At 39.9% G+C, this 27,901-nt stretch overlaps 1 protein-coding gene across 1 annotated transcript; it reads right to left on the reverse strand.

Annotated features, from left to right (window-relative positions):
• Positions 1-16,616: 16,616 nt before the first annotated feature.
• On the reverse strand, positions 16,617-18,305 carry LOC306830785 (uncharacterized protein). Its single transcript, XM_079354463.1, has 2 exons — positions 17,839-18,305; positions 16,617-17,775 (listed from the first exon to the last, which is right to left on the reverse strand). Exon 2 carries the CDS (start codon positions 17,740-17,742, stop codon positions 16,996-16,998), a length of 747 nt encoding a protein of 248 aa, XP_079210589.1. The 5' UTR covers positions 17,743-17,775; positions 17,839-18,305; the 3' UTR covers positions 16,617-16,995.
• Between the last annotated feature and the right edge of the window lie 9,596 nt (positions 18,306-27,901).

A 27,901-nucleotide genomic window follows, 5' to 3' on the forward strand; every position in this document is an offset into this window, starting at 1 on the left:
GCAGTGAGCTAAAAACACAAACACAAATTAATTCATTATCAGGAGGTCATCGTTTGAAGCTGAACTCGGTTAGCTTATCATGCTTAGCACATTTAGAAACCTGAATCACAAAGTAAAAAAAAGAAAAAAGGCAAAACAATTTATAAATACAATTGTTGTTAAGTTTGGCTGATTCTCCAGCTGAAAGTCACATTGTTTGTTTTTTAAAAAGCAATGAGTCACCACTGTTTGACCTTCTTTGTCCTGTATCTTCTTGTTAAGTGTGACCATGTCTGTGTGCAATTTTATGCACTGACATCATATAACTCCTGCATGGTCATCTAGTTTAAAAAACATCCATAAGATGTCTCAGTGTCTTGCATTTCCCTCTGTCACCTCTGTAGAGTTAGATGACAGAGGGATTAAGTTACATCACAGCATGCTGAGCGTCCTGGTTGCAAAACTCTTGTTGATAATGCCACTAAAAGACCATTATTGCTCTCATATTTCCCATTGAACTGCTACAGAAATAGAGAAATCTATTTCAACCTTAACAATATCAAACATTGATCGGTGAAATATATGAATTGTAACTATGTTAGGTGGCTGTGCTTATAATTTAGCCTGACATGGTGATATTTTTGAGAAGCCTGAAGACTCCACTAGACTTTAAAGACTTTCCAAGAATGATGACAAAGCCTGGCAGTGTAACGTGTTTATTAGGTTGGGCGTGTCGGGGGGAAATGGGTTCATGATTCACACAGTGACCAACTAAGTTGAAGAACTCCTCATAATAAAAGCAGCTAGAGTCTGAGGCATGAGGAATGACTTTTTGTATGACATCAATAAAAATTGTTTGAATCGAATGTGTCTGGAAATTAGATCAACATGGTTTGAGTCAGTCATTACTATTATTTTCCAAACGACTACACAGCTCCTCCGCCCATTTAACACATTCACACCAAAGCCACGTCCCTGGGATGTCTCACTCGAGGTGGGAAGCTAAAAATGCTCTTTTCATGTCTTAATGCTGTTTCCAGGTTGCACAAAGCACTAACATAAACACACATTGTTTTCATTTCACTATTTAAATCACCAGTAACTCAAAAGGCGGTGAAAATACATGAGGACATCAAGCGATATTTCAGAGAGGAATTACACAATGAAAGTGCTTCTCTGTTTACATGTGGACTTTTGTGTTATTTGTATTAATTGGTTCTCCTGTGGAGGCAGCTAAATGTAAAAGCAGCACGAGAGTACGAGACGAATTTCCCTGACGAGACAATTAAGTGTACCTGCATGTTGTGTTGTTTCATTAGCTACATTTAGACACCAGCCAGCAGTAGTTTTCAAGCATTTCCCATCTAACTTTACTTTGTGATCGTGTTATATGATATCGCAGGAAAAACTAAAGTCTTAAAATCAACCTACATGTTTGCATTTGTTGTTAAAGCCTTAAACTTGAATTTCCTTCTGGATCAATACAGTATCTATCCATCTATCTATCTTAAAGCCTGAAGCAAAACAGACACGACTTTTCCTATACTGTATGTAGCTTAAACTTGACTCTCTAACATATCACGAGCTACCGGTAGCTGCCAGATTTTTGATAGCCCCCCAACAAGAGGTTAACAGAGTGTGCCTGAAAATGTGTATTAATTGAGCTTGTAATTTGGTTAACTGTAATAAATGGTTCAAAAGGAATGCCAAAATAACAACACATTAATAAGTAAACGAAAATCACACTTGTCAGGTCTGCTGCACATACAGTACTTGCATCACATGATTTCTCTTGCCATTGATACTGTATTTAAACTTGTCACACATCAATTTCACATCCTTTTTGTCATTCTTAATAGACTTTTAAATTAAAACAGCACTCAAGCTTCTGATTCAAGCCAGTTGTCAGAGGAAAATGGCTATGAGGTGAATGTGATGAATTGTGTCTCTGCACACCATCCAGGAAAGTGAAGAAGCATAGACCTGCAGTGTCTTCTTGTATCATCACTGTTTGAGTCTTTAGCCACTTTAATGGACATGGACTTCGTGTGAATGGAACAGGGCTCTATTGAATGTGAGATTTGGTCTTGTGTATTCAGAAAATCGCCCTTTTGCAGTTCATCTTAAAGAGTTTTAACTCACAGTGGGCCGCTGCTGCAGAGAGGTGTGAAGAGAGCTCTTGTCCGGAAATCACATTATCTGCTTTACACAACAACGCAGCGGTTGACAGCGGCCTCTGCCAAGGGCTGAGTGGATTTTGATTATTTTTCCCTCCTGTTGTGCAAGTGGGTTTCTGTCCATCCATTCACAGTCCAGTCATGCGGCAAATGTGCATGAAGGGTTAATGTTTCCGCGACCATGGGAACCGCTGAGGCTTTAAGTTGGCCTTTCTTTGCATTGACTGAACCGCAAAGTCAGAATGACCAGCGTTGCAGAATTAAATGCATGTGGAGGGCTGTAAACAAGTGGCTGTGAAGTTCATTTGCAAAGCCAAGACGCCCTGGAGAACATCATGTCCACTGCTTATTGAACAGAAGATCTTTGTACAGAAAATGCATTTAATTCAGTCAGTAACTGAATATTACATAACACAAATATGTTGCATAAGATACTGTACCAGCAACCTCCAGTGTTTAAAAATGAAGCCAATGTTAATTGCAAAATAAAAATGCCATTCCTTTCATGCCCACTTGAGGTTGGATGCAACAGCGAATGAATCTTCATTAAGTCTTGTATCAAAATATCCAAATATACATTAAATAGCTTTATAATAATTCAATGCAGAAATAATTGGTCTTTATAAAATAGCTCATTTTTTATATTGATTAAAACTGACGGAAGGTCTTTTTTTTTATAACTCCTCCATTTTCTATTCATGAAGGATACCTTAACATACATTTAGGTGTGGCTGAGTTGAGGCCGATACGTTGCTAGCCGTTAGCCAAGAGGCTCAGGGCTCGTCTTGACTCTATATCTCCACGCCTGTTTCTCAATCGGGCAAAGATATCATTTGGGCTTCAGAACAGCTAGTGGGGTGACGTCTCTGAAAATAGAACATGTTCAGCACAGTGTTTAGGCCATGATGGCATCTGTACAGTTTCATTTCAAAACACATTTTGTCCCACGGAATATAAAGTCAGAATAATTGCTACCACATTCACCAACGAGTTCAATGAATGCACTGACTTTATTCTAAAGTAAGGAAAAATGTAAAGAAATATCTGATCATGCTCCTATAGCAGATACTTGTTAGGGGTTCAATTCATTCCTGGTTTTAATTGTTTCTTGAAAAATGTATTAAGCTTTTTTTTTCCATTGTGGCAGCAACTAGGAGTCTATAAATCTCTGTTTGTTTGTTAGTGAAATCTCTGTTTGTTTGTGATAGAGCTTTAGTAGTCAAATTGGTCTTGGTCTCAAGACCAGTATCGAGGCCAACTTTCAGAGGTCTTGGTTTTGTCTCAGATTCGAAAGCGTTTTTATTCAGTCTTCTTTCCATGTCATTACCGTGATTAGACGGACTAACTTCAATTCATTTGTATTTAGATGTACGGCCCCGAACACAAGATGGTGGTTTTTCATTAATACTTGTGTTCTTGGTCATGGCTCGGTATTGATCTCTCAATGTCTTGGTGTTGACTTGTTTTGGTCTCCGACCACTCTGGTCTCGGGTTTATCTTAGTCTCATTTATTGTGGTCTTGACTACAAAACTAGTTTAAGGTCACGTTTTTGTACTCTGCATGTATTTTTGATGTGTTTTGTTGATTTTATACATTTGTCAGTCCCATATTGAAGCACATTTCAAATAAGCTTAGAGGTTATGAAAGCTGTAGTGTGTGGCATTGGTTTTCTATTTTATGCATATTCCTTAACTTACACATAATGTAACCTGAAATATATTATCTGAAAAAAAAGGTAAATGTTGATTCTTCAAGCTGTAAAGGAATCACTCTACAACAGAAAGTCTGCAGTTTGTTGCATCAATTACAAATAATATCAAAATGTTCAGGATATTTGAACATTTCTCTACATCCTATCATTGCCTATAGCAGCCTTGAGTTGACTTGTGTCCCCACAGAGGCAAATGGTATTGGGCTCATAGGTCATTCAGTTAATAGGCACTTGCTTCTGGAGGTTAAATGAGTTTTGATGTTTTACCTGAAGCAGAAATACTTCCTGTGATTTATCTCTTTGTTTAGAAGAATTTGCAGATGGAGGTCTTAAGTCAGCACAAACCACTTCTCTGAATCTTGGCTCTTTGTCTTCTAAAGGGATAGCCTACAGCCTGAGCTTTAAAAGAATACAACGAAAAAAGACTGGGTATGTGAATGTGAGGTAAACAGTGACAACTTCATCCATAAGAGTTTATTGGCAGTGTCATATTCTCATACCAATCGTGTTCTGAAATGAAGGATTGATCGATATCAACTGGAGATGAGACACTGTGCCCTCACACGACAGCCACGTGTTGTTTCAGCATAGTGTGGCTTTGATTGTTATGTTATAGTATGAAGTCAAGAGCACATTAAAGTCATCTGAAATCTGCAGGCTTAATAACTTTGTGACAAGACTGAAGACATGATGCAACAGAAAATACCGAAACTTACAAGTAGTACAACAAAATAAAATGTAAAAACAAAAAAAAATACAAACAGTACAAAGGAGGAGCTGTACAGTTCTGTAGGTATGTTTATGATAAAGGCTGAGTGCAAATTGACAGTGTGCAGTTTAAATGGTGAATACTTTAGTGCAGTGTATGTTTATGCATACCCTTTAATCAGTTTTAGCCTTAACATGGATATAGCCTATTGTAAGCTGCCCACAGGGCTGGATAAAGTCTGTGTGGCTTTATTACAAAGACTAAATCATGCTTTGTTGCAGAGAAGGTTGTGTGCGGCAAGAAGAAATACAGATGCAAACAATCGCCTTTGTATTACAGTCAATGGTTTAAACACAGCCGAGTCTTGTTGGCCACACGGGAAGTGACGATTCTTTCAACCAATCAGCGGACTGTAGTGTTAGCTCCACCTTTTCGGGTCGGCTCTATATTTTTGGCACCCCAATGCAATGGTCCCAAAAAGTAGGATGGTACGGATCGGTTATTTAGGAGTCTTTCCCGGGATTAGTGTATGGAAACACAAACGCAAAATGTGCGCCGTACCGAGAAACAGGGCTTTAAGGTCCTGGGTGATGATGTTCTCCAAGAAGGTGGAATCAAGAATGAATCAATGCGGGCTCACTAACAATAGGCCAGAAAACACTCACTCAAACCCACGCATCAAACCAATTATGTGAAACATTTTCCGCTTTTGTTTAAAACGATTTGTGAGAGGAATGGTTTCATCGCTTATACTATAGGTTCTGTCCAATAAGGTGCATATTGTGCTTATACTTCTGCATGAGCAACCCCACCATGCAGAAGCACAACTTTTTTTCAATGTATTCATGGGATTTAGTTTGTATGCAGTTTATTTACAGTAAATCATACATAGCCTGCTCAGCTTGTGTATTAACTTGCTGTTCTATAAATGTATATATATATCTATATATAGATGTAACTAAATTAATTTGATAAATATAATTCAACATACAGAATTTTAATTTGAAATGTGAAGTAGGAGTAAAAAGTTTCAGCAAAAGGGAAATACTAAAGCAAGACTTTTCCAATTTACAAAAACAACTTACTGCGTTTCTCTGTGCGACTCCTGTCCTCTTTCATTTTACCTTCATTTTTAACCTTGAGAGACACAAGTCCCTCTGCATCCTTTTACTCACTTCTTTGTCCTTTTTTTCTCCCAACAAAGTAAAACAAAGCTTCATGAGGACTAAATTGGGGTATTTCCAGCGCCTACATAGATTTACGTTGCCATGGAGACTTCTCAAAATAAGGGCCGGGCTTAGTTAACTGTGCTTCTTAAGTTTCAGCAATCATCTTGGCTGTAATGAAAAGCAGCATGCTAGAAAAATGCAGCACTTTACAGTTCAATCCTTTGGGTTTTACAGTTTTCATGCATGTAACAGCAATTTAACAACTGTGTTCATGCCCTAAATAGGTTGTGAAACTGCATGTTTATAACAAGGATAACATTTTATGGTATATTTTAAAAGTTTTGGGAAAATAAAGTTAAAACAGAGTTTGTATTGCTTATTGTGATAAAGTTGTACATTCAGTTTCTACACTAAATCTCAGTGAAAGGCAAGTTGATGAAAAAGTGAGAGCAGCACCTTTGGGATCCTGCTGAAGACACCAACAAAGAGTGATTCACTTCCTTCACAGAGACTTTGTACATTTTAAACGCTTGCTTGCTCTCACACCACAAAAACGCCTCTTGTTATCTGAAGGAGATTGAAGCGACGGATGGCTGGAATCCACTGAAGATGCCAATAGGCTTTGATCCCACAGAATGGCCTCTGTGGCGCTTTGGCTCACAGCCATAACATGTTCAAACTGTGGACAGAGAGCAAGGAGGGAAAAGTGGGCTCGGAGGAGAGATTTGCGAAAAGGGAGAAAAAAAGAAAAGAAGCAGAGCGAGAGCCTGTCCTCAGCTGTAATAACTGTCTGTTATCTTGAAAAGGCGTGGAGTGAGACAGCATGGTTTTTATCACAACATGCTGTGTTTGCTTAACAAGTTTACACTAGAGCGGCTAACCTCAGCCCGCGCTGATGAGCCTCTCTGAGGGGAGGAAATGTTTCAGTGGACGGTCTCACAGCATGCCGGTCATTAACAGACATATGTACACAAACACACGAGCACTATTAGAAATACAGTAATGCAATGTCTTTTCTTCCCCTGTTTAACAACTCTTTAGTAACATCCTGACCTTTACTGGGCCTTTCTGTTCAACTTCCATTGCAGTATCTTTGACAAAACGCACAACAGAGTTTCTCGATTGCAAACAGAAAAGCTTCTAATTCCAAGCAATATAAAAATGTCACAAGATAATGTGTGAGTGGCACGCCAGCTAATGTCAGGTCTAGGGACTACAACAATGGAATGGTCCATGTAGACTACATCATCAGTTCAAAAAGTCATCTGCAGCTGAACCGGGCCATCGATACAAACATTGTCATGGCTGCAATCAATCAAATTTATTGTGACTTCCTTATTTCTGCTTGAGCAAAAGCTGATGACGTGTGTATGAATCACTGGTTTTGATCTCTCTGCAGAGCACCTGTATCTAAATCACAGGGTTGAGGTGAATTACATGAGGCTTTCACAAAATGTGCACCAACAACATGCTCACGCTATAAAACTGCTGTGTGCGTGTGTTTCTGTCTGTCTATCTGTCTGTTTTATAGCATCTTAACAACACAGAGTGGAGAGGAAAACATGCGGTCAAGCCTCCATACGCACAAGCAGTAATGGCTGTTTTTATGATGGGTGTTGTCATGCAATCCACAGGGTCTGTTTTCAATGTGACAGTGTTGGATTAAAGAGCACTCCTCTCAAACATATGAAACACTAGACTCTGATGCTGGTGACATGATCTTCTAGGCCTGACAAGGTATCAGGTGTCATGTTGGAGAGAGAGGTAGAAACAGAGAGTGATGTAACCAGCACAGCAGAGGAGTTTCGTACAGACCATTAATCACTGACGTCTTCAAAGCAGACTCATGCCACACACTGGACTGCTTAGTTCAACTCAGAGGAGAACTGAGCCGGAGCCAAAGTGAAACCATATACAGCAACTCTTGTCTGAAGCCGGTTCAGACTTTCTTTGGTCTTTTCTGTTCTGTGGAAATGATTGCCCAGGTGACTTCTTGTGTGCAAAAACATGCCTTGCTGAAATTCATAGCATTGCAACAACTGAAAACAAATTCTACCATTATTGCTACTATCATGCAAAATCAACACCATTGGAAACTATTTCATGGATCCTTCATGTCCATAATGCATTGAAACAGTTTACTCGATGCCACCACGATAATAAAATACATTATTACACTACTACATAAACTGCAGAGTCGGGTCATTACGTGGATTTCTCTAAGATCATTTTGTGATTTGAAGTTTGGAGAATTCGTTCAAAGTTAAGAAAATAGAGTATGTAACAGTATCTTCATTAAAGTAGACCATAGGACGGCTGTGGCTCAGAGGGAGAGAGGGTCTGTCAGTCGTAAATAATGAATAAAACCCTCGACAATGGTCATGAGTGTTATTAATGTTCAGTTTGCAACAGTTTACACCACAAATATCTACACCTAATCAATAAGTTATTCTTACTATATAGGACCACCATTTAAGCTCAGATATGAGTGAGAAAAGAAACGATATAGGCCTATGACCTAAGCTATGTGCATGAAACGATGGGGACATTTGTGAGACATTTTGTGTGAAATGTGCTAACACTTAAGTAACATGAAAACCTTGTACATTAAGGACTGCATGTGGCCTCGGGCGCTGGAACCAATAACCCGTCTTTCTTTTATGTTGGGTTTCCTTGTTTTAAAGTTCTCTGCTCATGGGAATCTACGTTGTATCCTTTGACACTACACATGTGAACTGTGCCAGACCACAGAGTGTGCATGTGAAACAAAAAGAGACTGAAACAGCATCTGGATCTACTCCAATATCATCAACAAATTGCTGATCAAAGTCAAATAATCAAACGTTGACTCTGTAATTTGGGTTGATTGTCTCTGCAGGTAGGTGAAGCATATTAGCGAAAAGCTTGGACGCACTGAGTCAATCGTTGTTACGGAGATTTGACATACTGCAGTTACATTTAGCATCAGTTTACTCAAGGAGTCAGGGATTTGTGGTCAGGGATTATGGCGAGCCACAAAGACAGCCTCTGAGGCAGGAACAAGTCGTTATAGCTCTGAAGGAAGAGGAAACAGTCGGAGGTCCAAACCATGGAAACTAATTTTCTGAGGCCTCAATAGGAGTCAAGCTGTACCGTGTAAAGCTGCTGCAGTGAAAACACGATTAATTCTTATACATGATTTCGTTAACCATTATTAGGAAGTGTTTTTAAAACCCTCAAGGACCTCGGTTGAAAACCAGTGGAAATTAGCATTTTCTTACTTAATTCAAACCATTAGCGGTATTTCAAAATCAAAACAAAAACAAAGCTTGTAAGTTATTTGCTTACTTTTTTTTTTTTTAAAAACATTTACTTTCTGGTAGCCAGTGGACAAAGTGGTACGTAATTTACTTTCTACTGATCTTTTCCTGTTAAAGCAGAATAACAAACAGTATCAGATTTATTGGTACGGCATGTTTGCATATAGACAAGGGATTTAACTTTAAAGTTAACATTTAAATGCTGAAATCACTAATATTTCTGTAAAACAATAGTGCAGAGGTGATCTGTGCAAAAGATGCTGTGAAAAATTGTTAATTATGCAACAAGTGTGATAATTTAAAAGCGCTAGATAGTTATTACAGTATTTACATTAAAGTGTGCAAAGGTTTGAGACAGACAGACAGACAGACAGACAGACAGACAGACAGACAGACAGACAGACAGACAGACAGACAGACAGACAGACAGACAGACAGACAGACTCATTAGCCCGAACATAATCCCAAGTGAGCTAGTTAAAAAAAACAAAAAAACCTTTAGTCCCATACAGTTTGAACTAATACAAAAAACAGTAAGTGGACAATCAATGAGGTGTAGTTTATCATGTGATATTAGTTTCTTCATTAGCTTTATTCTTCAGCACTGGGGGCTGCTTGAGAAATGTTGCTGATGGCTTCTTTCACTTATAGGTCATTAGGTCTTTATTTCAGTCTGTATTAACTTGATGAGAAACCCTCACAGGAGCTTTAAATTATAGAAGCTGGTATTTTGACCTTTTGCACCAAGTTTGAGTCATACAGAAAAAAACAAAGTATTATCTCTAAACCTGTTTAAATCACAAAGTAAACATTCAAATGTACTGTTACTGTTAAGATGTAAAAGAATAAAACAAAAACAAAAAAAACAATGTTGTGCCCTGAATCTACATTTGGAGTTTGACAGCCTTCCACAGACAGAAAAGCCAAATCCTTAAATTTATCTAAATTCTGAGACCTCTCCTCTCCTCACATGAATATTCATTTGACATAAAACACGTCTTTATATGTGTATATTGCTAATGTTTTGATGGCTGGTGTAGCATTTCATTTGCCTGAGTTGCTTATTTTATTGTCCACATCAAAATACTCAATTAAGATTAAGCTGACTCAAAGTAATTGGTTGGTTTCATTAACTAAAGAACCTCACATGTTAACGGTTTGTATCTTTGTTTGAACTTTGTACCATGCAGGACTTGTGTTGGGAAGGGGGCGGCCCATAGCAACTTCCTGATTTAAATAGTGTTGATGATGTCATCAATAGGTGATCAGGTCAAACCAAGTAAAGGGGTTTTTCTTTTCTCTAAGGTGTCTGTTACTGTCTCAATAGTTGATAATATAAGTTTTAACTGAAAAAAAAAAAATCTGACATCTACAGGGAGCTAGATCTGGGCCAAAACATTTTCAGTCAGAATAATTAGAATAATAATTCAAAGAGTGAATCTGTTTAGGTAGACAATATGTTATCTTTGTAACATCTGTGTTGTTTCTAAATGTTGCTGTGAACATCATGAAGTCAGAATAAATCTTTTCAAACGTGAAAACTCCAGGTATCCAAATAGGTCAAATGAAAAAGACGGGATACCATGGTGATTAGAGGGCTCTTTTTGGTCTCTAAAACTCTTGATGCAAGAAAACAAGAAAAATTTTTTTGTTATTCTGTGGTTAAGTTCTGTTTTTTTTGTGTGTTTTTTGCTATCTTAAGATGTAGTCTGGGCAGCACTAATGGATGAAGTCATGGTTGTCATCATGAAACTCCCCTCACTCCCTTCATACTAAACCAACACACAATCAATTACAACACAACTGCCTCTTCTCTGAGTTGCATACAATCTAAATGACAAAGAGAGGAGGTCACCTGTCCCAAGCTTCACACCAACTTTACCCCAGCTCTTCTCACTGTCAGGTTGTTGGTGTGGGCCACTATTAATGTTTAACTTTTTAAGTGCAACATCCCTGCAGAGGCATGGCATGCAGAATTACCCAGTCATTGTGGTATTTAACGCAGAGGTTTTGGGGGGGTTGTATGTGTATGTTTGGTGCATGTGAATGCATGTCTGTCTTAATGTGCATGTGGGAAATCTCAGGTTACCCCCTCATCATTCCACCGCATGCTGCAATACATCACTGTCAGGGCAAATGTAGCCCCGTTCCAAATAGTTTAGTCTGACAGGACCCACTTGAACTTGATGTCAGGGTTTTGTGCAGAGATTCATGGTAAAAGCTGCATTGTTGAAAATAAGGGATATTTTATCTGTATTTAGCAAAGAGTCAGACATCCTGCACATGTTTTGTCAAAAATACACAATACGTATTGTACTTCTAGAGTGATTATAAGCCATATAAACAGATAGATACAGTATAGAACTACAGCTAACAATGACAATGTGTTGTGAATGAACAGCGGGTGCAGGAGTACTGTAACTAACAAACGTGAATGTACTGTATGAAGACTTAATAAATCAAAACATTTATCACATTACATCTGGTTCAGTTATGCTGGCAGTTTGAGAAGCATCCTCTTAAAGAAACCAGACAGCTGATCTAAAGTTTGAATGAATAAACCATGTTTAAACTCTCTCTGGTGAACTTAGATCTACAGAGGATGTCCAATAAGGGGACACTAACAAAGCTACCACTATTATTGTTTTTAAATGCAGGATTTCCACGCTGCAGGTCTTCAAATACATTTCTGTGTGAAGTTTTGTAAGAGCAGATGTGAAAACATGGTAAGAAACGTTCAGGAAATTAACTGTGAGTGAGAGGAGGTGGTGACTTTAATATCCTGCAATTTGGGCCTTACTACGAGTGTACTCATGTGACTGCAATCTCTTTGCACGGGAAACTGTGTCACTCTGTGTGCTGTTATATTCCTCAAGACTCTTTTGTTGATATTGTAAACGTGTAGAAGAAAATATATGATACTGTGTGATGGCAAAAATTCTAATATGTTTAGAAGTGAATCAAATACATTTAAGCAGTGACGAGTTATTTTGAGGGACTCCATCTCTCTTAATCAAACACACCCTGTAAATGAAACCAGTTCAAACACTGGATGAAGCACTTTTTAAAATCAATCAATCTTTATTTGTATACCGTTAATTCAGGTGCAGGTTTTATCTCAAGACGCTTTACAAAAAGCAGGTAAAGGACCTTACTATTTGTGTCTCTAGGAAGATAATCAACAGGCATGGCTTAGTAAGAGGGGCCATGAGCAGATCTGCTGCTAACTTGTGCTAAGGTTGTTTCTACAAGCTTTGCTTTTTGGGGTCTGTATTTTATTCAGTGTTTCTTCTTTGAAAGGATTTTAATCAGGAACCTAATACCAACTGAGGTGTCTCACACCAAGCCAAAACTCCCCTCCCATCCATATAAATGACCCAGTGAGTAAAACTGCTAAACATTATGAAGTGTTTTTTTAGAGTGACTGTTTCTCTAAAGTTCCTCTGCAGACATAGGAAGGGTGTCTGACGAAGGGGCTGCTAGCCGAGCTGCCTCTTAAGTCTCTGTTATTAATGGGTGTCACATTAAAAACATTCTATCTATGCTGGGAAACAGAAGTTAAGTATTACATTTCCTGCTGTGTCCTCTGGCTTTCTCCAGTTCTTTGCAGTGGGTTCTTTGTTCTACATGTAGCCTACAGTACAAGTCAAAGACAGCAGACAAACAGGCAGGTGTGGCTGTTAGAATTATAAACATAAACGCTCTATTAAATGTGAAATGATATCCATATCTGTTTTGATACCACAGCAAAATATATAAACGCCAGCCATTATTGATAAAAAAAAAAAAAAAACATTAACTGAAATCACAATCAAACTCCTGCATGCTGTTTAAATATGTTGGCAATGTTTCGCTGTGGAAGCGTTGGAAATGTATTTGTGCAATTTTGACAATGTTCTCTCTGTTTTGCTTGTGGAAGCTTTTAGATTATAAAACAATTAAAATCAGATTTTTTTTTCAAACATTTTGTACCTTTCAAAATTATAAGCCAATAAAATACTAGAATTGTATTCTTTTGAAGCCCCCTCCCTTTGTGGCTATGTTACTGTGTGAAAGCATCCTTGATTCATCCTGTTGAAAAAAGAAATGTCCATACAGTATGTGCTCGTAGATTTGATCAAACTATCAATATTGTTTTAACAACTAGCCGTATGCTTGCAGTTTGTTTTTTTTTCTTTTTATCCTAATTCTCTGATAAAGGAACAAAATCCAGACTTATTTTCTTGAATATAGATCCTCATCTCCTCACACAATATTTCGTTCAGCTCTCTGCAGTTCAGAGAGGTAATGTAGTTTAATGACACTGCATCTGACAGCCAAAGGTCACAAATGTGTTATGGAAATACATTTCTGCTGTGTAATAGCTATGCAATCCAAGAACATTATTCACTAATAAAGATGTAATAGAAACCTGGCAGTGATTTCATATAGCTTCTCTGGGGGTCTCACAATCATCCCTGACCCTCAAGCTGCGCTGCACAATCCTGATGTATTATTAAGTAAACACTGTGAGGCATTTTTATGGTGGAAAATAAATAAATACACATTTTTAGTGAACTGATAAGTATGCATCTGAAGAAATATATATCCTTCCATCTCCCAAAGGCCACTCGGCCCCCTATAAATAACATGTACGGCAAATTTTTTAAACATGTTTTGACAGAAATGCAATGCTGTGGCTGTGCTGCGTGTTGTGGTTTCGGCAACAATTTTCATTAAGATGTTTTCCAAGTCAACTCTTGTTCAGAAAGGCGATTTGATTTCACGACTAGGTTCTCTATTATAACGCAACATTCCTTCCTTCCATTTGGCATCAAGATGAATATATAGGGAATGGTTGGTAGAGACAAATATAACTTATGAAGTGACTTGCAAGATAGGCAAAAAACAAACCTTTTGAACTTGGGGCAAATGGAAACAAATCTGTTCAATCTCACATTAAATCTGGTGTTGACAAAGTATTTCCTTTGTGTGCATATAAAAAGTCTTAAATATGACTAAAGGTACTCTGTTATTGAGTGTCTGTGAGTAACTAAGATTTTGGCTTCAATGGTACCGTCATCGTACCTGTCCTTAGACCGGCCTCATCCAACCGTCCCATCTCTGAGTACTTACAAAGAATTCAAGAGCCAAAAATGTGTTCCAAGTTCAACCCTGGCTGCCAGGGAACATAATCAGGCAGCAATCTCACTTTCCTCGAAATGTTTTCAGATGGGACAGGATGCTCAGAGGATTTTTAGATGGCAGCACAACTGTCTATGAATGAAATTTAGAGGAAGCTGATGCGATCAGAAAAGAATTCTCCAACATGTCTGCAGACACTTAAAGTTTCATCTTGTTTGAAGACTTAATGCCGAACATGAGACTTTATTACTTCAAATGATAAAAGAATAAGAAAACATGAGGACCATTTTTTAGTTCAGTCAGAGGCTGAACTGTCTCTCACTAAGCCAAACTCCGCTTACATAATCAGAGCATACGCAGGCACAAGTAACATTCTGTCAGTCCATAATTGGTGTAAATCAATTCACATTCAAACGTAACATGAAGGGATTTAAATTAAATATGAGCATGTGGAATTTCATCTTCTTTGAAATATTTCTCCTGATGTCTAAATGAAGTATTATTAAATAAGAGAATTGAAGATTGGCAGTGATTACCTCACTGATCCGATTGTTGAAAGAACGGTAAACTTTGATTCACGCTACATTTTGGGAAAGGCCCTTTTCTGGAGACGTTAATAGTTTGCAGGTGATGTTTAACTCACATCCAACCTCCTGCCCATTCCCTCAAGCCAAATTCTTCTGGGAAACATGTTGAACTCCATATTGTGTGGACATTTATGCAAAGATGTAACGTTTGAAGGATGTTTTCCTGGATAGAGAAGCAACAATGTAATGCCAAATGATAGATCCTGAATATGGAAAGTCACACCCGATGAAATACTGTTGTCAACAGGAGTTTGACTGATAGCTTTTTTACACAGTCACCAGTATTTTTTTTTAAATTTTGTTTTACATCAAATAGCCAACACTTTGAACAATTTGCCCCCTAGAGTTGGCCATTGACATTTTATTGTAGTCGCTGCACACACGTTGACGATCAGTTACTTCATTCTTTGTATTGTTATGAAGAGAGATCACTGACTGAATAGTACAAATAATAGTAGATTATTTTGGGAACAATTTGTGATTAATTTCTTAGCAAGAGTGACTTGAGAAGATAATGTCCTTGTCTTACAGAAGAAAAATGTAATTCAACTGACACAGCTCAGAAAATGTGCAAACTGTCACAAACAAAAATGTTAATAAAGTAATAGATTTTAGGGAAACATACATAAGGCAGAGACTATGCATTGCTCTCCATAGTCTTGTCATCACTTTTCAGTTTCCAGGTGTGATATCATTTTCCTTTCAGAGCATCTCATAACAAAAATTACTATATTTGGAAACTTGGGTTGCATCAGGATAAAAGTCTTAAAGGGGAGAAAAAGTGTTAAAAGTCATGCTCTTACAAACATGTAACAACAACACAACATACAGCAGTTCTGTTAGCTGAAGAACAATCCAAACAATACTCACTAAGTTAAGAGGACAAGAGGAGAAAGCTTGGTGAACCACTCTAAAAGGACGTTTCAGGCCATGAAGCCAGTGTGAAGTGCACCAACTTGAGGTTTAGTTGAAGCTCCAAAAGTGAGTCAATCACATAGACTGTGACAGAGACAGAGCTCATTACCTTGCCTCAAGTAAAGCCAAAAGATTTAGAATTGCTCTAAGTCTGAATAGCTCATGTCTTTACAGCCACACAATGTACTGGCGCTGGGATATTTTTTTAAGTCATCATATTTGATTTATGAAGGACGTGAAGCTGTAGCTGGTGTTGTAGCGTTTAGGCTCAGTTCCAGCACTTTGCCTTTAGAAAGCATTTCCAACAAGCTGACCTCCATCGCTGCATTTTATTGATCAATGTTTTATACAGTCCATGGTCAAACGATAATATCAGAACACATCTATATGTTTCCCTCATCCTCAGTTTCTTTTAAGTTGCTATTATCAGGATTTTGTCATGGTTTGGTTTTGTTTCATTCTGTCCTTAGTGTACTTGTTTCCTCATGTTGATTGTTTTTTCTTGGGTGCTTTAATGTTTCTTAGTCTTGTGGTTTACGTTAGTCCTTAGTGTGTTTCCCTGTGTCCTTGTGTTCTTCTACGTTGTCTGTAGGCTTGTTTTCCTGTTACTTGTGTTTTCAGTTTCTTAGTTTGGTGTTTAATGTTTCCAAGTCTAGTCTTTAGTGTTTCCTGTTTTATTTTGTGTATCTGGTTTTGGTTGTGGTGTCAGTGTCAGGTTGTACTTTGTACTTGTCCTCAGTGTTCTTTGTTCCTTGTGTTTCCCGCCTTAGTGATTACCCTGATGTTCCTCACCTGTCTCGTTAGTCTCACCTGTGTCTGATTACCCCATGTCTATTTAGTCTCTGTGTCTGCCTCAGTTCTTGTCGGTTCATTGTATTGTCATGTCATTGTCAGTGTCTTTCGTGTGTCGTCATCTCTGGTTGTTGCTTATCCCTGCTCCCTGTGTTTTCTCCGTCTTGGTTTTTGGATTTTGGTTTTGCTAAGTAAGTTTTTGTTTTATCTTTTTGTTAAATAAATCTTTAGTTATTTTCTGCAATTGGGTCCTCCTCTCCTGTTTCCTGCCTGCTTCACCGTGACAGAATGAACCGACCAAAAATGGACCCAGCAGGATTTTTTTCTTTGGATCTGCGTGAGGTTACATATAACCTCACGTGCATTAAGAATGACTTTAAAATGGCATGCTGTGGGGAGGAAAGAGAGGCAGCCCTTGCTGAGGCTCGAAGGGAGATTTACTCGAGGCCTTGGCTAACTCATATGCTCCCCGACTGGACCAGAGTGTTTTTTGAGTCAAGCCCTCCACAGCAGCCTAAACCTCAGCCCGATACTAAGCCTCTGCTGCCTGTCCCTGTTCCAGCAGAGCGCCGTCTGCTGCCTGTCCCTGTTCCAGCAGAGCGCTGTCTGCTTCCTGTCCCCGTTCCGGCAGAGCGCCGTCTGCTTCCTGTTCCCGTTCCGGCAGAGCGCCGTCTGCTTCCTGTTCCCGTTCCGGCAGAGCGCCGTCTGCTTCCTGTTCCCGTTCCGGCAGAGCGCCGTCTGCTTCCTGTTCCCGTTCCGGCAGAGCGCCGTCTGCTTCCTGTTCCCGTTCCGGCGGAGCGCCGTCTGCTTCCTGTCCCCGTTCCGGCTGAACGCCGTCTGCTTCCTGTTCCCGTTCCAGCTGAACGCCGTCTGCCACCAGCTTCGGCAGAGCGTTGTCAGCTTCCTGTCCCCGTGCCCGCTGAACGCCGTCTGCCACCAGCTTCGGCAGAGCGTTGTCAGCTTCCTGTCCCCGTGCCTGCTGAACGCCGTCTGCCACCAGCTTCGGCAGAGCGTTGTCAGCTTCCTGTTCCCGTGCCTGCTGAACGCCGTCATCAAGTTGAGGTTCCCTCGGCATACGGGCCGACGCCCGCCGATGTCTCCTCGCTGGTTTGGCCGACATCCGACGACGTCTCCTCTGCGGTCCGGCCAACGCCTGAGCTTCCCTCGGCGGTCTGGCCAACATTCGACGACGTCTCCTCTGCGGTCCGGCCAACGCCTGAGCTTCCCTCGGCGGTCTGGCCAACGTCCAACGACGTCTCCTCGCTGGTTTGGCCGACATCCGACGACGTCTCCTCTGCGGTCCAGCCGACGCCTGAGCTTCCCTCGGCGGTCTGGCCAACGTCCAACGATGTCTCCTCGCTGGTTTGGCTGACACCTAACGTTTTCTCCTCTGTGGTCAGGCCGACACCTGAGCTTCCCTCTGTGTTCCAGCCGACTCCTGATGTCTCCTCCTCGGCAGTCCAGCCGACTCCAGACGTTCCTTCGTCTTTAATCGGGCTGGCTCCTGGGCCCTTGGAAAAGGTCCTGCCCTTCACTGCTCGGCCTCCGGGCCGCCCACCTGTACTCTCTCCCGTGCCTGCTCGGCCTCCGGGTCGCCCACCTGAACTCTCTCCCGTGCCTGATCGGCCTCCGGGCCGCCCACCTGACCTCTCTCCCGTGCCTGCTCGGCCTCCGGGTTACCCATCTGAACTCTCTCCCGTTCCTGCTCGGCCTCCTGGCCGTCCCCTAGATCTTTCCCCCGTGTTTGTTTGGCCTCCGGGCCGTCCACCTGAACTGATTAAGGCCTGTATGCATGAAGTTCCGGAGTCCCTCCTCCGGACCCCCTCCACCCACCCTGGGGTGGTTTTTGGGACATCTGGGAGCTGTCCCTTAAGAGGGGGGTACTGTCATGGTTTGGTTTTGTTTCATTCTGTCCTTAGTGTACTTGTTTCCTCGTGTTGATTGTTTTTCCTTGGGTGCTTTAATGTTTCTTAGTCTTGTGGTTTACTTTAGTCCTTAGTGTTTCCCTGTGTCCTTGTGTTCTTCTACGTTGTCTGTAGGCTTGTTTTCCTGTTACTTGTGTTTTCAGTTTCTTAGTTTGGTGTTTAATGTTTCCAAGTCTAGTCTTTAGTGTTTCTTGTTTTATTTTGTATATCTGGTTTTGGTTGTGGTGTCAGTGTCAGGTTGTACTTTGTACTTTGAACGTTGGTGGACAGCCATTTTCAGGTCTCTCCAGAGATGCTTAATTGGGTTTAGGTTGGGCTCCGGCTGGGCCAGTCAAGAATGGTCACAGAGTTGTTCTGAAGCCACTCCTTTATAATTTTATCTTTATTAGGGACCGAAGCACTGACCAGTGCGAAGGACCCTATTGTTTTTCAAATGATTATTTTTGTCGTTTTCTTTTTTCTTCTTCCTCTTTGGAGCCACTTTTGACGGCTTGAACGTGAATGAAAACTCATCAAAATCTCCAACGTCATCGGGTCTGGCGAAAAATTTGATATTCTCGTTTATTCGTAAATTTTTTTCGCAAGATGACTCAGTGGCGCCCCCTTCAAATTTTCAAAAGGGCCTCCCCATTGACGTTTTTTCGTCGTACGTGCATGAAAATTTTATGCACATTAAGCATGTGAGATCTCACATAAAATCCTCTTACGCCCATAGTCAAAGCCAAACAGGAAGTCCGCCATATTTTTTTTCAATGGCGAAAACTCGCGTTTCACAGGTTAGCTATTTGAACGAACTCCTCAAAGTGTTTATCCGATGGACGCAAATTAAGTATCTGCTTGTTCTTGACATGTTGAAGATCTCTCGTTGTGCTCCGCACGTTATTTCGTCAAAGGGCGTGGTCATACGGACGCGTTGTTCGTCACAAACAGTAAGTAGTTTGTAACGGGCCTTAATCTAAGTCATACATTCATCAAACATCACACACATGATCCCAGTGGAAAAATAAAACTAAACATGTTGGCATAAAAAGTGGGCGTGGCTAAATGACTCAGTGGCGCCCCCTTGAAATTTTCAAAAAGGCCTCCCTATAGAGGTTTTTTTGGCCTACGTGCATGAAATTTTTTATGCTCATTGGGCATGTCAGGAGACACATAAAAGCCTCTTACGCCCATAGTCATAACCAAACAGGAAGTCCGCCATATTTTTTTTAATGCAAGAAAAATGGCTGAAATTCCTTTTTCACAGGTTAGCTATTTGAACGAACTCCTACAACAGCGTTTATCCGATCATCGTGAACTCAGTGTCAGTGTGTTCTGGACATGTTGAAGATCTCTCGTTGTGCTCCGCACGTTATTTCGTCAAAGGGCGTGGCCACGGCGTACCATCAAACTTTGATGTCTCGGCACACTGCAATTTTTTTAACCTTCGATGACTGTAAGGCCTGCTGCTTGGCCACTTGTCGCGGCTGCACTCCCGCGGTCGCACTCTCGCGGTCGCGACACGCGCCGACATGCGTGGGGTGCTTCGGTCCCTTCATCACCGCTTGCAGTTTTAATTTCATCTTTCCTTCAATTGCAACCAGTCGTCCTGTCCCTGCAGCTGAATAACACAATAGCATGATGCTGCCACCACCATGTTTCACTATTGGGATTGTATTGGGCAGGTGATGAGCAGTGTCTGGTTTTCTCCAAACATATCAGTTAGAATTAACGCCAAAAAGTTAAATCTTGGTCTTAGACAAGAGAATCTTCTTTGTCATAGTCTGGGAGTCCTTCATGTGTTTTTTGGCAAACTCTATGCAGGCTTTCATGTCTTGCACTGAGGAGAGGCTTCCGTCGGGCCATAAAGCCCCGGCTGCTGGAGGGCTGCAGTGATAGTTGACTTTGTGGAACTTTCTCCTGTCTCCCTGCTGCATCTCTGGAGCTCAGCCACAGTGATCTTTGGGTTCTTCTTTACCTCTCTCACCAAGCCTCTTCTCCCATGATTGTTCAGTTTGGCTGGACAGCCAGGTAGAGTTCTAGTCGTCCCAAACTTCTTCCATTTAAAGATTATGGAGGCCACTGTGCTCTGAGGAACATTGAGTGCTACAGAAATTCTTTTGTAACCTTGGCCAGATCTGTGCCTTGCCACAAGTCTGTCTCTGAGCTCCTTGGGCAGTTCCTTCGACCTCATGATTCTCATTTGCTCTAACATGCACTGTGAGCTGTAAGGTCTTATATAGACAGGTGTGTGCCTTTCCTAATCAAGTCCAATCAGTTTAATTAAACACAGCTGAACTCCAATGAAGGAGCAGAACCATCTTAGGGAGGATCACAAGAGATGGACATTGTGTGAGTTAAATATGATTGTCACAGCAAAGGGTCTGAATACTTATGACCATGTGCTGTTCCAGTTTTTCTTTTTAAATAAATTTGCAAAAGTTTCTACATTTCTGGGGGCTTTTTCTGTCAAGATGGGTACTGAGTGTACATTAATGAGAAAGAAAATGAACTTTTTGGATTTTAGCAAATGGCTGCAATGAAACAAAGAGTGAAAAATTTAAAGGCGTCTGAATACTTTCCGTACCCGCACTCTATCTCAAAAAGAAAGAAAGCAAGATGGTGGGCAGTTTGTGCAGTCATAAAATAATACTGTATCAGATAACCTATATAAGAATGTGAGGTGTGTATGTCAATATACCCTATAATTTACAGTCTCCACTGTCCTGTTCCTTTCTGTTATGAAACACCACAGTTGGATGTTGTTTCAAACACTTTCCTCATCTGCCCTCAGTTACTGGAAAGCCAAAATCTTTGGAAACACATCGTGAGAATGTAACTTCCTCTGGATTAGACATTGTCTGTTTCACACCCATTTACAGTGAATAATGTTTCATCCATCATCATTCACTGTTTGTCAGTCTGACACACGTGGAAATACCGGTCATAAATGTCCGGTTGATGAAATATGGGTTTAAAAACACATATAACAAACAAGTTTGAAATAGTGATAGGCAAACTTGCAAATCTAAAGTTTCATGGGAAATTCATCTGAAATATCTGAAAGACCCATGAGTGCTATTTCTTTGTCGAATAAGTGCTAGTTGTGCAAATGAAACACCCCTTGTCGTGTGAAAATAGGTGGCCCATTGCATGAAGTATCTGAGAATCAGAAAACAGAGGATGATATTATAACATTAGAGGAGCTATAAAAAGGCATTCTCCGTTTAGTTAATTATTTAAACCAGTTGAATATATTTGAGTTTTAAAGTCTTTTCAAACATCATGGAGGGACAAGGATTAAAATAATCCTCCTCTCATCAACCTCACCACCCGGGACGAAATCCAGGCGTGAGCCTTTATTTGCTTTGAGTGAAGTGCAGCCACAGAAATGCCTGTCTGAATGCCATGCGAAACATCTGGTACAGCCTGTTGTTAAGATTTTTGATCCAACAGTCGTCCATATATGTAAGAGTAAAGAAAGAAGACATGCTCCATTAAGACAATGCTGGCAACCAAATGTGTTTTTCTTTCTCAGGTAAAAGTTTGCAACAAACCAGAATAATATGATCTGGAATCATAAGAAGATTATTGTACAAATTGCTTCCACGTTGGCAAAGCCAAAAGAGTTGTTTACTACAACTAACAACCCTGCAAGGCTTTACTTATATTATTACTTATGAAGTGTGTGTTAACATACTTTTAACTGAATAATTCTTAATGTGTAATTTGGACTGTTTCATCATACATTCAAAGTTTTGGACACATTTTAAGGGGTACTGGCTCTTGCAGGGATCACAGAGGTGATTATAGGTGTTTCTGTGGGATATTGGATCTTGTACCCTCTCTTGCATGTTCAACATGTTTCAAAATCAGTTTTTACACAAACTTATTATTTTTCCTGTAACTAACACAGTGTCACAGAGAGTCTCTTCGCTTTGTACGTTTTTCAACATTTGACACGTGTATACAAGAGGTAGCTGAATTCAGAATGTTAGTTTCTTCTTTGTTTTGCTCGCTGCCACTCTATTATCTCAGATTAGCTCTCAGAAAAAAGCTTGGTGACCCCGATAGTACACATAACTATGAAAGGAGGGATGAAGACACATCCACTGTGTTAGTGAGTTTCTCGACATATTTGAGTTTCTTATTTCATAACTTGAATGTACTGTGTTTCGTAATTATTACTAAAACAGCAATGTGCATTAGCAGCATTATCAAAAGCGAGACAATCCAAATAATGGCTATGTGACTAATTCTATTGTACCAACTTGTGCATTTTGACTTCTGGGTTTAAACCCCAGAGAGGGGATTGTAGAGCATGCCCAGAACGTCTAGTCCAGTTTAAGATGTTGAATGCACTCCGGGGTTTAATCAAGAAGTCAAAATGTAGTTGTGCATAAGTAGCATAGCATAAGTCACGTTGTTGTCTGCCCTGGATATCACCATAAGCTGTAGGTGCATTGCATTTGTACCAAAGATAAAGTGAAGAGCATGTACCAAATGCACAGCACTTTAAAGATGTCCATGTTTTCATTGTTCGACATACAACCGCCACTTTGCTTTTTGCTAACTTGTTAGCAAGGTCAACAGGAAGAAGTTCCAAGTAGCTCAAAGGTGGTATATTGCGACAGTATTCCTTCAGGATCGATTCCCCCTCTGTGCATGTGATGTATACTGGGGCAAGGACAGGATTCCAATTTATCGAGCTGTAACCGTAGATTGACCTCACTGTGCATGTTAACATACAAAGTGTAAGCTGCTAATAAGTGTCACTGCCAGGACTCATTTGCCTGAATCAGCTGAGTTGAGAGAAGATATTTATAATCTAACAATCAATGTTGTAATGGCCAACATCTAGGTAGTTAGTGCTAATCCATTAGAGTTTATGGAGTAGTTGTTCTACTAAAGAAATGCACACTTGACACACATAACCAATCATTATTGACTCGAGACCATTCAAGTGTCAATAACGCCACTTCATTATCATTTCCTGACATGAATTTCAGTTTAACACCATCAGTGGCTGAGTTGAACATCCATCAGACAGCCTCCAGTGACAGCTTCCAGCCTCTCATCCATCAGCTTCATTGACTGTAATGTGGAAATACCTCCATGAAGGCCACCAGGGAGCAGTTCATCTGACTTCTGTTGCACTGCAGTGACATGAAAAATGATTCAGGTCCTGCTGGGGGAGGACATGGAAATGTTGCTTTAATATACCTACAGTTGACTGAAAGCAGCTTGCGATAACATACAAGATCTTAATCTAATATAGACAGTGCAAGAGAAATGGCTAATGGGGGGTCACATTAAAAAGGATAGTAGCTTCTATCTGGGGTTCCTTTAAAGAAAAATGTTTTGATCTCTTGTAAATAATAGACCTCAAGTACGCTAACAGATAAGTGCATTTTTATCTATGACTTCCAGTGCAGGTGGACTAATCAAGTTATAAGTTTGTGCCAGTCCTAATTCTCAGTTTAATGCCCATAAAAGACCAATTTATAGTCAGGACATGAAACATCAGGGCCGTGTTTACACACAGGACTGAAAAGTGCAGAATGCCCAAATTTGAAATTGTATTTGATTTTGCACTGGGAGTAAAAGCTGCTGCTGTAAAACATGTGACATAATGTGACAGACATGTTGTTTAAACAAGAGATATAAAGGTCACATTTATGTGAAAGTAGTTAACCTTTGTGCTTATTTTACATTCACAAATTAGTTGTGCTTTTTGCAGTTACAATATAAACAATACAATATTGCAATAAAAGTTGACTACGTTGTTAGTTATGTCATTTAATAAAATAAATGAAATGGTGGATGCCATATTTAAAGACAGCATTATTATTATAGGGTAACAATGGGCAGTTTTATTTTATATATATGTCACCAGGTGATGTGAACAGCGAATGATGACAAGAACATGTGTGGAGGAGGACATGTGACACAGTATAAAAATAAACAATAAAACCCGCCAGCGGAATATAGTCATCCTGACTGAACTTTTGCTGGAGCTTCATTTGATGAATGCGGTCCACTGTTCATTACTCTTTAATTATTTTAGCATTGGTGACATTTGGTTCCAACATACAACATTTCAAGTGGGGAATTGCAACACTAGAGACCAATAAGCAACAGGGTTTAATTTGTTTTATTCTACCTAACTAACTATGGTCTGGTTCTGCCCTCGGTTTCTGCCTGTTGGAAGGCAGTTTTTCTTTGCCACTGTAACTTTGCAAAATGTTCTTAGTGCTGTGATTGTGGTCCATTAATGTTGTGTCATAACCTCTGGTTCAAGGGAACTACTTTAAGGGCCTGATTTACTAAGATCTCAATTAAAGAGTACGGAATTGCATGTTCACTGCAAAAGTTTGCACATTCCCTTCAAAGGTGTTAAATTCAGACGCTGTCACAATCCCCGCAATTTTTGCCTGGCTTGGTAAATCGCGTTGCGTGTACTACCTTAACTTCTTTGCATTTTCTCCTCCCAGTATTTTGCACGCTGAGGCAGAAACACCTTGCGTTTCATATTCATTAAGGCAAACGTACTATTTGGACAATACAAGTTGTTTTGCTCATATGACAGACGCAATCCTCACTGCACGCTGTTAGTAAATCAGATAACACATTTTTTGCTGGTGGTATCAAGTTTGCACATGTTTTAATACATGCAAACGTTTAGTAAATCAGGCCCTAAGTGTTTATATTTTTGGTTAGGCTCTAATAAAAGAAGAGTTATATCATGATCAGCATTTCTTATACTGTACAGTCAGAACAGCCAGATTAATGGGAATTATATTTGTGGATTAGTTTCGTTGTTAAACAGATTAGCATGTGTCAGTGGCTGACTGAACCTCTAATATGAAAGTAATGCATTACATCACTTGAAAGTATCATGGGTGGTTTGATAAATAAGTTCTGCCTTTGTCGATTTGTTGCCATGTACATCCAAATATTAGCCAAACACTTAAACCAAAGTTTACACAAGACAAGAGAAAAGCCAATGTAATCTCCTGCTAACAGCTGCCCTCGAGTCGCAGTTGAAAGATGGAGACCAGGGGGAGTGAGGATGCTATGAGTAGCTGAGATTAAGAAGCGCGGGTATGACAGGGGGGTATTTGTCTGCTTCACAGTTTCCAGCTCCATTTATCACTCCCTGAATCCACATGTAGAATGTATTAGCTGCAGGGGAAGGAGGCCCGAAGCCCGACAGACTCTGATGGATCACCTGCATACTTCACGAGATTTCTAATTAAATCGACACCAACAGAAAAAGTACAGGTGTCCCGCTCGTCTTTTCTGTCTTTGTGCACACTTTAGTCTGGATCAGTGACAGGTCTGGAGAGATTAGACATCTGTAGGATCTTATGACATGACTTTGTTGTAAAATCGCAGGACCAGATGAAGAAATACACTTCAATTAATAAACTATTTAAAAAGACAGACTCTGGAAAATTGTGAATTTGCTTTAAATTTTTTAAGTTTAAGTTGTCTTTGGTCAGAATATTGTAATATGTCAAATATTTGTGCAGTTTTAGGCAAATGTTATTACTGCTTCCCCCTCAAAGACACACATTTCCAGTATTTTATGTTCGACTCTCTGTATGCTTCATGAAGGATTGATTGACCTAATAGTTAAGGTTTTGTTTCTTGTTCCTCATATTATCTTGAAGATTATGGTTCTGGATTTAGACCCGATCTTGAAGGGAATAGTCTTCCTGACTGAACTTGTGCTTGAGCTTCATTTGATTTAGAAATGTATTGTTTTACTTCTGCTTATATGTAACCCATTGTGTAATGGGAAAATGCAAAAACCTGTTGCTGGAAGAAAAGGCTGCATGACATAACATTCAAATGGCTGTTCATCTTTTCTTATTTTACTCTTGTAGAGTTATCCACCATCCAGTCCTTTTTATTTCTCCATCCACACTTCCCTTCCTTCCCTGAAACCCAATTTGTCTGTGTTATTTTCTGGTTTATATTGGTTGAGTCAGTCTATGAGACATGAGGCAATTTGGCAGTGAGGAGGTCAGAGCCCAGCTGGTGCTTGTCTCTTGGTTGTCAGGAACAAAATAACAAGTAAGACTATTGCTAATCAACAAAGAAACAAAATGTATTCTCTTAAAAGATTTCCGAGAAATGTTCCTTTACCCACATTTTGTGTATCCAAACAATCCCTCAAACTTGCCTTTGATTAATTTCCAAGACCTGACCTTTTTAACTGCAATAATATGAGTAAACTGTATTGCCAAGTGTTTCTACATTAACATTTCTACCCTGTATATCCTATACAAAGGACATAAGTTGTTCTTTACTTGTATGTCTTTTTGATGCAGTGATTAAATAAAGCTATGATGGGACTGGCCCTTGTCTGTAATACATCCTTTGGGACATCATATTTTTATTCACTAGGGTCTGCGGAAAACTCTTCATCAGAGTCACACACAACAGGCTCGTTCTCGTTTTCCCCTTGGGAAACACCACAAATGATGAGAAATTGAGCCAAAATAATCCATCATGTTGAATATCCCCGATTTGAAATCGGAGCAGTTCTGACATCCTTCCAAGCAGACGAGAGCAGTTTTAACACACCACGCATGGCAGGATTATTTTATAAGATTATTTTACGATGATTGGGGCATCCTTAAGATTATCAAAGGGGAGAATCACGGCCAAAATCGGCCTAATTATCCTGCCGTGTGAAGCAGCCTTTAGTAAAGATAGTGTGGGTTATATTTTTGAATGCAGTGCTGAAGTCAAAGGCGAATGACTAGAGTCTGCATCCACCATAGTGTTTTTATACTTGCACAAAACTCCAGAAAAGAAATGGAGTGAGCTGGAGTTCCTGACAGCAGTCTGTCAAAATGATTGCATCTATAGAGATAAGTGGGATGGCTTTCCAGTGTCAGATGTGTCGACACAAATTACCTTCTTTCTCTGCAAAAACAATTTTAAAAGACATTCGCAAACATGTTTCTTACTTTTGTATTTTGACTTTAACCATTTATAAAGGTTACGGTTTATGAGTATACCTATGAGAGAAAGTTTAATGAAGATGCGAGCCGACACAGAGCTGCTGCAGATATTTGGATTAATATGAGAGTGTATTTGTTGCACGAAAAGTGTATTAAGAAAATGTGACTGAAATTCAATAAACTGCTTGTAGCTATACTTTCTGTGTCACTCACATTGCAGAATGAATCCTAAACACTGTTGAATTATAGATGAATATTAATAACATTTGCTGTACAGTAACTATCATACCCAAGAAAAGGCTTGTAAATATACATTATATTGAAGGTAACTGTAGTTCTTGTCCGGGGTCTCATTCAGTCTTGGAGAAAGAAGTTGTACCATACTATCCGTGCAGTCAAAACAGACCTCCCTCAACTAACCTCCAGAGACAGAGCTGCCAGCCGATCCACCTGGAGCGACGCTTTATAGAGTGAGTGACAAATGACCATTCACACTGTGTTAAATTAACTCAATCATTTATATTGCTCCTTGTAAATCTCAAACAATTACAGTCAG

Source organism: Symphodus melops (assembly GCF_947650265.1).
Source record: "Symphodus melops genome assembly, chromosome: 10".
Classification (NCBI taxonomy): Eukaryota; Metazoa; Chordata; class Actinopteri; order Labriformes; family Labridae; genus Symphodus; species Symphodus melops.